At 38.7% G+C, this 13,613-nt stretch overlaps 1 protein-coding gene across 4 annotated transcripts in view; it reads left to right on the top strand.

Moving 5' to 3' along the window:
• OSBPL6 (oxysterol binding protein like 6) overlaps window positions 1-13,613 on the top strand; it is a 239,591-nt gene that overhangs the window by 148,677 nt on the left and 77,301 nt on the right. For 2 of the 4 annotated variants that reach the window (XM_049773386.1, XM_049773387.1), the window contains exons 4-5: window positions 8,497-8,589; window positions 12,155-12,259. In XM_049773386.1, coding sequence (XP_049629343.1) covers window positions 8,497-8,589; window positions 12,155-12,259 — 198 coding nt within the window. The remainder of the gene's footprint in view (window positions 1-8,496; window positions 8,590-12,154; window positions 12,260-13,613) is intronic. The other 2 variants (XM_049773388.1, XM_049773389.1) reach the window with 2 other exon arrangements.

Below are 13,613 nucleotides of genomic sequence, written 5' to 3'. Positions count from 1 at the left end.
GTCCCTTGTTCAAGAGTGTTGAGAACATAGGTAAGAAGCAAAGGTACCCAATAAATTCTGGTTCAGGTTTGATAGAGAGTCAGCTCTGGGGTTTGAATGCCCTTTTATTTGTCTGTGTTTTACCACCCTTGAGTTTAGATCATGGAACTGCTCTGAATGCAGTGAGGTAATGGCTGGGTTCCTCTTGGTTTTTCTTACCATGCAGTTTCCAACCACAGACCATTCAAGGTGGGGACCATGCTGTTGCTTCCATGTTCCAATCAAGAGAATACTGCTTCCTCTCCAGGGCTTCCCAGGAACTGATCCATCCCTGATTCCTCAAGTGTAGCCCAGAGATGGAGATTATTAATGCAGTTCTGCCATCTTTTCGTGAGGGCAGAGAACTGTTACTCCAGAAGTCATTTGGGTTTTTTGTTTGTTTTAAATCATACCCGGATGTGCTCAGGACTTAGTCCTGGCTCTTCACTCAGGAATCACTTCTGGTAGGTTTTAGGGTCCACGTGAGGTGTCCAGGATTGAATTCACATTTGCAAAGCAAGTACCTGCCTGCTGCACCATCTCATTCTGGTCCCAAGAAGTAGCCATTCTAGCACCCTCTTTGATCATGTATTCCTTGTTTTGTGAGTTTCAATATTTTATGTTATTTCAAAAAAATTATTCCTTCAAGAAAATTATTCAGGAGGAGCTGAAGCAATAGTGCAGCAGTAGGGCATTTGCCTTGAACGCGGACAACCCCAGATGGACCACCAGTTCGATTCCTGGCATCCCATATGATTCCCTGAGCCTGCCAGGAACAATTTCTGAGCTGGGTGTGACCTAAACAACCCCCCCCAAAAGAAAATTATTCAGGAGACACTGCCTTTTCTTCCACTAACACTCAGGTTTTGCCATGTGCATTCATTGCTGCTGTTGCTCTGCCTCTTGTAACTAGCTAAGGCATTGTCTCTATTATGTCAGCTCTGAGTAAAATGCATGCTCTGTCCTGGTGAGCTGGGATGACTGCAGTTACTGGCTAACTCTGGTCTTGTCAGGTGTGGGGGTCTTTGCTTCCAAAGGATACCCAGACCTTATTACCTACCCAGCTATTTGGATACAACTTTACATGGCATTAAGATGCCTCCAATTGATATTTATTTCTCTGCTATAGATTAATGGAAGTGTCAACTGCCATTTATCAAATACTAAATTTGTGTCTGTGTGTACCAATTTATTCAAAGGTAGGAATCACATCCACATTACATATGCTGTGAGAGGCTGATTGACCCAAGCACTTGGTAAATAACAGTGTGAGGTATTTGAGGTGGGTGATGGAGTACAAGAGCGATTGTGCAGATCCTGAGGTGCTCAAAGATTATTCCTGGCTCTTTGTTCAGGGGAGACAACTGGAAGAGGTGAAGGAATCAAAACAGGGTCATATATATGCAAGGCAAGTACCTTAAACCCCTGTTTTACCTCTCTGGCCCCAGCAAGAGGTTTGTATGTTTAGCTGGATGACTGTCAGATTGAGAGTCTTTTGGAGGGGGTAAATGGAAGCATACATGGCAGTGCTCAAAGCTTACTTCTGGCTCTCTACTCGAGAATCAGTCTTAGAGGTGACCATATGAGGTGTTGGCTGTGTACAAGGCAAGAACCCTACCCACTATACTATCTCAACAGCTTTCTAGGCTGTTTCTAGGATTTTATAAATCCCACACAACGTTTCTAAAATCAAATCTACCTGACTAGTAGTTCTCTTATTTCTTAAAATATGAAAGTGAACCTTGATTTTGACCTTTATTTAGAAATGGTGTGACTTGCTTTGTTTTGTTTGACTTAGTTTTGACTCTGTTTCATAAAACTTCCATGTGCTCAGTTGCTCTTAAGGAACAACACTATTTGCTGTCATTTTGGGTCATCTAATATTAGCTTTGGCATCAGTAAAAGGCTGAATTGAAAAAGTTGAATTCTTGATTCTCTAACTCCAGTACTAACTGACTCATATTGTTAATTGACCTCTCCATGCCTCTCTCGATTCAGTCAATCATGAAATCAATTCAATAATAAGTACTTAAAAGCTTTTCTGAAGATGAAATTAAATAATCCATGTAAAGCATAAAGACAGCACTAAATATTACCTTATTAATTGCCATCACACCACTGCCACTATTATATGAAAGTTATTTAGAATCACTGAAATTGCGCTACATGCAAGTTTGGTATTATGCCAAGAAAGACAAACCTATGAGACAAAAGTGTCAAGAAGAAATGTCAGATATCTAAATTGTTGATTTATTTTTTGAAAACATTTTGGGCTTCATGTATATAAAGAAGCATAGATTGATCAGATGAATTATTTCAGTGGTGTTCACACTCCAAGACAATGGCCCAATGCTCCTTATTAATGTCCTAAAATTTGTATGAAAAGCGAAGTTCTACAGAAATTTATAACCACAGTCTAAAATATTTCCAGAAATTCTAATATGACTTTACAATTAAAGTGACTAACAGGCTAGACAAATCCAGAGAGCCTTTTAGAAGAAACTCCAGACTCCTATGTTGAGGTCCTGTTCCTCTGTGTGGGAGTTGCTAAACCCTTCCACTATTATCAAATGTCTCATTGTCTGTCTGTTTACTCGTTTCTTTTATGCAGAGTAAATCAGATTCTAGCCATGTTGGCCAATTTCTATTTCCTGCCAAGTAGATACTGAGATCCAGAACATTACCTAGGAACTAACTTAACAGACTGAAAGAGAGACGTCTGTGTGGGGGAAATAATGTCTCTGTACTTCATGTTTTAAGCTAACTATGGATCAATTCTTTTTGAGCAAAGGGAGTAAAGGGCATGTAAGTACCTCTATTTTCTCTAAGCTCCATATAAAACTAACCTGGCAAGAACAGAGGCTCATCTGCTATCTGAACTGTACCTCTCATAGTGGATATTGATAACGAGGTGGGCAGGCCGTTCTTCATGTGTGGAGGCAGGTCGGGGAGGCTGGTGAAATAACTGTACCTTCCTCTCAATTTTTCCTTGAAACTAAAACTGCTCCTTAAAAAGTTTAAAAACAAAAACACTGACATGAGAGTATGTGGTGATACTGTATTTCAGTGGCAACTTTATGTTATTTTACTTTATTTTTGTTGGGTTTTGGTTTTTGTTTTGGTTTTTGGGTCACACCTAGCAGCCCTCAGGGGTTACTCCTGGCTCTATGCTCAGAAATCGCTCCTGGCAGGCTCAGAGGACCATATGGGATGCTGGGACTTGAACCACTGATCTTCTGCATGCAAGGCAAATGCCTTAGCTCCATGCTATCTCTCCAGCCCCTTGATTTTATTTTTATTTATGTCTTTTTTGTAAAGCAAAATAGTTTTGAAAGAAACACATGTGAAGAGAGGGGAGGGAGAAGGAGAAGGAGAAGGAGAAAATATTTTCAAGAGAGAACAGGAGTTTTGCCAGAGTTGAAGAAGTTAAGTACAAATTATTTTAAAAGAATAATTATCAGGTATATATAAACCTTTAACTGGTTTATAACACCTACCATGTATTTTCAAGTTACTGTGAAAAATAGGAAAATAGCTTTTGAGGGCAAGGGAGCACAAAAAATCTAGTGCAGACAATCATCTGAAATAATATGTGATGAAGAGTATTATTTTTGTGACAGAAGATGTTGCCAACTTCAATCTGTTATGTCTCCTATTGACCAGACCTAGCTTTACATCTAGCAGGATAAGAAAACCAGGAATTCTGTGAGTAATTGACTAGATTTTTTTTTGTTTTAAGGTGAAGTCTTTTAAATGTTTTCAAAAGCTCTCTCCTGTTGGAGCTTTGATTTGTATAATTTCAAGATGAAGTTAGAAGGCATTTTTATACTTAAACATATGTTAATGATTGCTTAGGAACTGTTCTTTGCAAATGATTCAGAGAGCACTAAAAAATTCCAAAAATGTTTGATGGGCTGCAATGAGTGCTGGGAAGAAGGGGCTGGGATAACATATGAAGCGAAACAGCACCCTCGTTTTTCTGAATCACTCTAACTGGAGATCGAATATGGTAAGTGAAATTTGTCATTAAAAAGTACCCAAGGAGTTAGAAGTTTTATTTAAAATAATGAATATTTCTGTGAGGAAAGTGAATGAATATGCATGATTATATAACACTAGAGGTTATGCTTTCAAACTAAGATTGAAGACAGTTTTTCAGAAAGTGGATTAGTTATTTTTTTTTAATTTAAAATAGGCAGTGATAGATTCTAAAAGTATTTTAATGTAAAACTGAAAATTTTTCATTTGCACTTTGTCAATGTAGAAGTTAAATAAAATATAATTGTAAAGCTCAATAACATTTATAATAATTTTTATAAACTTGTAGTTTTATCAGTTCTTTAATTGTTTCAGAAAATTAATGTATGTGTTGTAATAAAAATACTCATTACTGGGCCCAGAGAGATAGCACAGCGGCGTTTGCCTTGCAAGCAGCCGATCCAGGACCAAAGGTGGTTGGTTCGAATCCCAGTGTCCCATATGGTCCCCGTGCCTGCCAGGAGCTATTTCTGAGCAGGCAGCCAGGAGTAGCCCCTGAGCACCGCCGGCTGTGACCCCCCCGCCTCAAAAAAAATACTCATTACTTACTGCTGCTTAGCAAACAGGTTTGTGGTAGAACAGAAATATTTTTTGTTATTCCTTTAAAAAGTTTATTTTTAAAAAAAATAACTTTAAAATATATATATATATTTTGTTTAAAATATATTTTTAAAATAACTTTTAAAAAGTTATTTTCCTGCTTGATAGTTGCTATGTCAAGTTTTTTCCCAAGTTTTGCTTCTCTTTACCATATTTATTTTTGGGCAGAGAACAGGTCATATGTGTACATTTCATTGCTAAACAACCTATCAAATATCAGCATAGGTTGGCTCTTGAAAGAGAAGTTCAGACCAATAGCAATTCATTGGAAAAGTTAAATGAAGTAAAAAAAAAAAAAGTAAATGATGTAAAAATGAAGTAAAGAGGAAGTAAAATGAAGTAAAAAGAGTGAATGAATGTATGTTTAAGACTCTCTACCTTACTTGATCTTTTGTGTGATAAAAATCGCTCTAGAATACAGATGTAACAAAAAAATCATCCTCTGGTCTGATTTGTTCTCTTTTCATCAGCTCCTGGCTCCATCTATTGCCAGTGATTTGTTAACTATCAAACCAACTGATGAACGAATGAATGAGTAAATAAGAAATAACAATTTTATTGGCACTTTCGGTTCTACATTTTTTAAGTTAATGAACATAGTTACTGCGATTCTATTACATAACAAGTGAAGTACTGATATTTAAAATGTGTAATTTCTAAGTCTTTCTAATGTTGGCTTCTAAACATATGTTTTCAAACAGTTTTATTCCTATAGAAATTTATCTCAAAGTATAGCTATTTGTGGTGGACATAGTAGAAATATTGTGTATCTTTCTAATATGGTGATGCTTGCATATCATTACTATAAATAGTTCTGTCTTAGAAAAAGTTACTCATTTTAAAAAGTTCTTTTAAGATGTATCTTTTTTAATCATAGTATAATTTACACTTAGGGAAATTTCACTCAAGTAAAAGATTTGTTTTCTTCCAAGGTGTGTCTAGTTTTTCAAAATAGTTTGAGTTTATTACTGGCTAGATTTATGTGATATAACTTAAGATAGATGAGGTAATTCTAAAGAAATTTTGAAATTTGGGGAGGAATTTTTTTTAAGAAAATACCTTTTCTCAGGGCCTACAAGAGATTGTACAGAAGGTAAGGCATTTACTGTATACACAGATAAACCAAATTCAATCTCTAACAGCCCATATAGTCCCCCAAGTACCACCAGAGTAATTCCTAAACTCAGAGAAAGGAATAACCTCTGAGTGTTGCTGGATATGACCCAAAGCAATATAAAATACCTTTTTTATTTTTTATTTTCTTTTTTTTATCTTTTTTTTTTATTTAAACACCTTGATTACATACATGATTGTGTTTGGGTTTCAGTCATTAAAAGCCTTAGGGCCAGAGAGATAGCACAGCGGCATTTGCCTTACAAGCAGCCGACCCAGGACCTAAGGTGGTTAGTTCGAATCCCGGCATCCCATATGGCCATGAGCTATTTCTGAGCAGATAGGCCGGAGTAACCCATGAGTGCCGCTGGGTGTGGCCCAAACCAAAAAAAAAAAAAGCCTTATGAGAATGGTAAGAAATATACAACAAAAATTCTCCAAATTTGTAAGCACAGTTTGTTAAATAATATCCTAGAACTGTAGTCAAGTGCCTTTTCCCTGTTTTTGAGACACCTGGTGATGCTCAGTAGTTATTTCTGGCTTTGCACTCAGAAATTACTCCTGGCAGGCTTTGAGGACCATATGAGATTCTGGTGATCAAACCCTGACCAGCCAGCATGCAAGGCAAATGCCTTGCTATCACTTCAGTGTGCTATCACTTCAGCTCTGAATTTCCAAAGTGCTTTAAACTCAGCAAAGGATTGAAAATTTCAAAGATCTTTTCTTTACATGGATTGTAGATAATATTATTCGCTATTTTAAAATGTAAATGATAACATTTCAAATTTTTATTTAAAAGTACTGTAATATGTTTAGATTAGCCTAAATATAAACAGTATAAAGATTTGTTGCACCATGACTTATGAAGTTATTCAACATTGAATTTCAGGCGTACAATATTCTAACACTAGTCCCTTCTTTGGTATCTTCTTTCCTTCACCAATCTCTTGAGTCCCTCCCACCCAACCCCCTCTCCTGACTCTGGTAGCACCTTTTTTCCCTCCCCTAGTCACTATGGTTTACAGTACTGTTTCTGATAATTTTATGCATAATACTTTACCACCTTTTAGCAACCCCTCTACCTCCCAAATGACCACTTCCCTCCACCATTATCATAATGTTCCTCTTCCTAACCTATCCCCACACCCAAAGGGATGGTTCCTACTGAAGACCAGTTCTCATAGTCTTGATTTGTGTTGCCTTTAGGTGCTTATTATTACTCCCACCATCTTCCTTTATATCCACACATAGGAGAAAGATCATTCTGTGTCTGCCCCTCTCTTTCTGACTAACTTCATTCAGCATGACACTAACCAGATTCATCCACAAAACAGCAAATTGAATGATTTTGAAAGTCTTTTCTTACAACTGCATAGTATTGAGTAATATATGTACCAGAATTTCTTTACCCAGGTGAAACATTAAATTTAATTAATGCTTGTGCCACACATGGTGGTGCTTGGGAGAACTTGGAGTGCTGGGGATTGAACCAGGGGCTCCTGCATGCTAAACCTGTGCTGTAGGCCTTTGAACCACCTCCCCAGATCACCACTTCTTTTTTTTAAAAGACAATGTTTCGGGCCCGGAGAGATAGCACAGCAGTGTTTGCCTTGCAAGCAGCCAATCCAGGACCTAAGGTGGTTGGTTCAAATCCCGGTGTCCCATATGGTCCCCCGTGCCTGCCAGGAGCTATTTCTGAGCAGACAGCCAGGAGTAACCCCTGAGCATCACCGGGTGTGGCCCAAAAACCAAAAATAAATAAATAAATAATAAAAAAAATAAAAGACAATATTTCCTAAAGAAATTTATCATTTTAGAAGATAGTATTTCCTAAAGAAATTTTGCAGTGAAGAATGATAACTCATACCTTTTTTGCACCTTTCTGATGTTTGGCTTAATAAAAAACACCTTGAGTGGGGCCGGTGAGGTGGTGCTTGAGGTAAGGTGTCTGCCTTGCAAGCGCTAGCCAAGGAAGGACCGAGGTTCAATCCCCCGGCGTCCCACATGGTTCCCCAAAGCCAGGGGCAATTTCTGAGTGCTTAGTCAGGAGTAACCCCTGAGCATCAAACGGGTGTGCCCCCCCTCAAAAAAAAACACCTTGAGTTTCCCATCAGCTTCAGATTTATATAATAGAGCATTACCTTTTCTATACCCTCAGCAAAATCCCATTGCACGTTAGTGCGAAAAGGAGTGTAAAAAGGACAGATAGCATTGTGGTGTTGTGAAAATAGTTTTTGCCTCTCAGAGCCTACGAAAGGGTCTAGAGGCCTGGGGGAAGGGGAGAGTTCAGATCACCATGTGAGAACTCAGCTCTTGAAGTTAGTGTGGAAGACAAGTACTGGGTGTGGGCTTTCAATGATAGTGTATTTCTGTTTTGTACTGAAACTTCTTACAAGGAACATATATTCTTTATATCCATATATTCTCATAAAGTTAAAAAGTAAACATAGATTTTAAGAGAATAATGTAAATTCCAGCTCCGGTAGCTCATCTTCACGTTTTTCATCATTGGCACACTACTATTCTGACTCTAAGACTGAAGCCAACTCTGCAGCAGATCCAACCAACCTCTGCTACTGTTTCCTCTACAGATGCACATGCCTTTTGTCTACCCAGAATGGAGTGTCTCTCCCAGAACTGGCTTCTTTCTCTGTGACCTTTGTGTGCTTGCCCTTATCTATGCCTTGAGTAGAATGTCTGATGCTGGATTGTTTTATTGACTTGCAGGGGACCCACATCTTGGAGAGGACGGCCTCCTCCAGCACGGAGCCCTCTGTGAGTCGGCAATTGCTGGAGCCTGAGCCGGGGCCTCCATCCAAGGTCAGTGATGGAATGGAGGAGGGCAGGGTGGTGCCTCAAATGACATCGAGCCTGTTAGGGGGGATTGACCCTTAAATGACTTACATCCAACATCCTGAAATCATTCTGCCCCTATAAAAGGGATGCTTTTATACTTTTTCCAAGTCCAGTATATCAGGTTCTCTTGTGAAAGGAGAAAATAGTAGTAGTCTGTTCTGATGAAGTTTGCAGGGTTACCTACAAAGTTTCAGAATTTTCTTTGAGTGAAGGCAAGAAAAGCTATTGTCATAGGAAGAAAAGAGCAAACATTCCTATTCCATACACACACACAAAACAGCACTACATTCAGCAATAGCAGCAGCAGCAACAACAACGACAACAACAACAACCAGCCAGCAACCATAGATGACCGTGCAGTGCATGCCAAGCATAATGCTAAGTACTTTGATCCCATTTCATGCAATCCTGATGAACAATTCATGTAGCATAGATAGTTCTTAGTTTTTACAAGATTGGAAAGCCAGAATAACTCAGAATAAAAGGAGGGAAGGAGAAAACAAAGGAGGATGAGAATAATAGAGGGAGAAGAGAGAGGGAACATGGGAGGAAGGGAGGGAGAAGAAAGTGGAAGGAGAAGTAGAGTGAGGGAGGAATGAAAGGAGAATGGAGAATAAGGGAGGAAGGAAAGTGGGAGGAGGGAAGGGAAGGGAAAGGAGAAAGAAGAGGGAGGAAGAAGAGGGATAGAGGGAAGAGAATGAGGGAAGGAGAAAAGGAGGAAAGAAGGGAATGGAGGGTTTCTGAGAGGCAGCTCAGGGAGTCTACCTCATTTAGCTCTACTTCGAGGGTCAAACAGTACCTTACCCACTTTCCCAGATATCTATCTGCTTTCTTAGCAGTGAACTCTTGCAAATCACTGCAGGTTACTGATTAAAAAAAGAAAAGATCTTAATAGCAAAGGGGAAAGAGAAGATGGTGGAAGATGGATCGTAGTACTAGAGTTTGTAACATCATTTACCTAAAATATAAGCATTTACCTGAATAAAATTTAATTCCCCACCCCTAAGCAAAACAATCCTTTTTAGTCTCAAGAAATTTCTGTTTAGTAAAACATCTAAATCTACTCATACATGAACCACAAAAGTCTTAAAGAAAACTCAATATTTCCATCCTCTTCCTCCTTCTCAAGGCACAGGTTGATAGCAGTAAACAGGCTCCCTATGGCCTCTACCAAAGAGAGTCTGAAAACAGAATGCATGGAGGTTTTGAATTGCAATCTAAAATTGTTGCTTCCTTTCCAAAGCAGGTTAACTGGTAAATAGCTGTGACTGAACCTTCTTTTCTAGTGTTCAATAGAATCCTCTTAAGAAAAAGAGCACCAAGCTTGGCCATAGTGTGGTGGTATACATTTGCTTAGATTTCTTTATATTTTGATGTCAGTATGAGCTAACCATTTATTTATCAGATTGGAAGAGACTATCAAAAGCAGAAAGGGGGAAGTTATAAAATTATAAAAAATTATTGAAAGAGAAATGAAAATGAGTTGGTTTCATTTTGAATAGCAGAGGATATGTATTTGGTAAATACACCACTGGTATTTCTTTGAAAATATCGGTTCTTGAGGCTGGAGCCATAGCACAGCAGGTAAGGTGTGCCTTGCATACAGCCAATCTGGGTTTGATCCCTGGTCCCCATATATTCTCTACCCCGCCCAAGCCTGCTAAGAATAACTTCAGAGGTCAGAGTAAGGAGCAATCCCTGAGCACTGCCAGGTGATAGAGAGGGGAGTGAGGGAAGAGAGAATATTAAAATATATCCCTTCTCTCTTACAGGCAGACAGTAAAAAGAAAACAAATAAATAATGGGTGCAACTCACATTTACCAAGCCTTGTACTTTGTGCCAGGAACAGCACTGGTACATTCAACTCTGCAATAAGGGCAGAGATGTCCTTCTTTTCCACTGCTGACAGGGACACTAAGGCTTGGAATATCAGTCAGTTTAGCTGGGAAGTGTCAGCCCTGGTAGCACTCAGCATTTCAGGAGTCTCTGCACAGGTCCTTCCACTCTACTTTCTCCTCTGCTGGAGCCTTCTAGGATCTGGCTGTGGGTTGGATGCAGGTTGAGAAAGTATCAGTGTCATCCTGCTGACCACATCTCATGAGGCCCTGTGAACTCAGAAGGCTCATTCAGATGCAAAGGCATCTCACCATCTAGTGGGATTCCCAACCTGGATCGGCACTGGAAATGCTTAGTGTGGAGTCCACCTTGTGCTGTCTCAAGATTTCTTTGTGGTTTCACCTGCTGTGGCATTTTCACACAGCCTTCTTGGAAACATGGAGACAGAAAACACTTCAGATGAACAGACTAGGGCTGTTTCTCAGCAACATTTTTTGATTTTTGGTATTGCTATTAGATTAAAAGCAATTTTTAATTCTCTATTACCAAAACCTTTGTGTCCTAACTCAAGTCAAGGACTGATGCTTGTATCACTTCAAGGCTTTTTATTCTAATTCTTTTATAAATAAACCTGTGGAAATTGAAGACTTAAAATGAATATCAATTGAAGTGACGAAAGAGGTGTTTAATTTTTTGAAAGTAATTTTAGCTTTCATAAGAAAAACTTTGATCCTGAAGCACAACAACAAATTGCATTATGTAATAAGATGGGCTGTTTCATTTCTCACACACCTTGTTTGTAAAATTATTATCAGCATTTATAATTGAAATAGCAAAAATGCTGTTTGCTCTGGTTTTATCCGTTGCCTCTTTGTTAGGTTGACAGCTTATTAAACTCTGACAACTATATTAGGATTCATTTTTAAAAAAATGTCTGGGTTATTTGACATTATATCAGAGGCAATATATTTGCTGCCATTGATTTAAAAAAAATTCACTCTAAATTTTTACCTTTATTATGCTATTTATTTTGTCCACAGTTGGAGTTAAGCTCTCAAAAAAAACAAAAAAACAAAAAAAAAAAAAAACCACCTCTGGGGCCAGAGTGATAGCACAGCAGTAGGGCATTTGCCTTACACGCGGCTGACCCAGGACTGACATCGGTTTGATCCCCGGCATCCCATATGGTCCCCAAGCCAGGAGCAATTTCTGAGCGCAGAGCCAGAAGTAACCCCTGAGCGTCACTGGGTGTGACCCAAAAACCAAAACCAAAAACAAAAACAAACACCTCTCTATTAGATACTGTAGACATAGTTTTATAGGAAAACATAGTTTTACTATCATTACATTTAGTTTAATTAGAAAAAAATAATTTAAAGCATTAGTATGTTTCCATTTTCACAAGTATTTATCACAGGATAAATCAAAAAACAATACTGTCAAAACAAATATCCAAAATAAAAATGCTACTCTTATCAATGCTATCCATGGATGTGGTTGCTAAAAACAGACATGCCAATGAATATAGCTGATAGTTCTCTAAGAAAACAGTGTTCGTGAATATATTGACACATATGTGGACAGTTACTCTTAATTTCTTGATTAAACTGAACTTTAAAATAAAATATACATAGAAAAACTCTTGTCTATCTGTCTGTCTGTTTCTCTCTTTCTCTTTCTTACACATGCCAGGGATGGAACCTGGGCTCCTCACAGGTGAGGCATGAGCTTTACCCTGAGCCACATCCTGGCACAGAAATCTATCATTTTTATGGAAATTTTAAATCTCTTTTTCTGGTAAGAACAGAATATCAAAGATATTGGACTTGTTATATGAGATGACTACTTTCTCCAATTCTGTTAAGATTGATATATAATGTTTATTTGCTGAATTGCAATTCACTGTTGGAAAGTGGAAAAGCCAGAGCACTCTGCTTTGGACTCTGAGTGCTAGTGCTGCCTGCACTTGTTTTCTCCATAGATCCTGGTATGCAGATGAAATGGTTCTATCAATACAACTTAATAAAGTCACTCTGGGCTCGAGAGATGGCATAGGGTTTGATGTGCTTCCACTGTAGGCTGCTGACCCTTGTTCTAACCTCAGCACCATATATAGTCAATCTCCTGATCATCAAGCCCATAATAAGACCTGAGCACATCTAGGTGTGGCCACAAGCCCTACATTAAATACATAAAAATGTTTTAATTACTATATCTAATTAAATGTTTTGATCAGATAAAAATCACTTTTTTTGTTGGCATTCTAATGTAAAGGGAAATTCTCACATTCTGTAAAGCAATGTTTCTTAACTTTTTTCTGACTGGTGCCCTTCCAATTTTTTTCCTTCCTATGGCCCCAACCATCCATTTGGCCCCTTTATCTTGTATCCTGGCCCCCACGTTTGCGATTTTTACCTGTGTTTCCTTGGGGATCCTGCAGGATGCCCTGTACAGCCTGTTGAGACACAGTGACTAGACAGTATCTGCCAGGTCAGATGTTATGTGTGAGCTACATGTGTGGAATCATCCGGTGCAGGGAAAGCCCAGAGTGTTGCCACAGACAAGGCAGCTACCACAGAAGCAGACTAAAAGGACATACTACAGGCAAGCCTTCTTCCTCCAGACCAAGTCCATTATTACCCGGTCTTAAAGACTTGCAGAAAATTCTATAATTTTTCCAAAATTAGTTAACCTTCATCCCTTTGCAGGGAAAAATAAACTACTCAGCACACATCTGGAAAGCCACTCAGCAGAAAGTGCCCCCCCAGTTGCACCTAAGATTAATACTGCTCCCTTGGATTGCCCAAGTACCTCTTGATGAGGGCTAGGAATTGCCAAATTTGGGAAGCACTGTTCTAGAAATTTAGATTTTTCAAAGTCTGAGGCTTTCTGATTTGGAGGATCACATCCAGTGGTACTCAGTCCCAACAGGTTGGCCACCTGCAAGACTAATGCCTGAGCCCCTATTCTTTCTATAGAGCCTTCTTTCTGACATAATATTAGCCACTCATTAGAATTAAGTGTCATTGGCAGACAAAGGGTGTCTCACAGTAGTGGGAACCATGATTGAGTCCATTTTCAACAGAAGATTGTCAAGGTGCAATTTCCAGAATGTCAAACTTACTTTGTTTGGAGACCACACTCAGCCTTA

Source organism: Suncus etruscus, chromosome 5 (assembly GCF_024139225.1).
Source record: "Suncus etruscus isolate mSunEtr1 chromosome 5, mSunEtr1.pri.cur, whole genome shotgun sequence".
NCBI lineage: Eukaryota > Metazoa > Chordata > Mammalia > Eulipotyphla > Soricidae > Suncus > Suncus etruscus.
The sequence above is the reverse complement of the archived record's forward strand: the minus strand, read 5'-3'. Positions and strand labels throughout refer to the sequence as shown.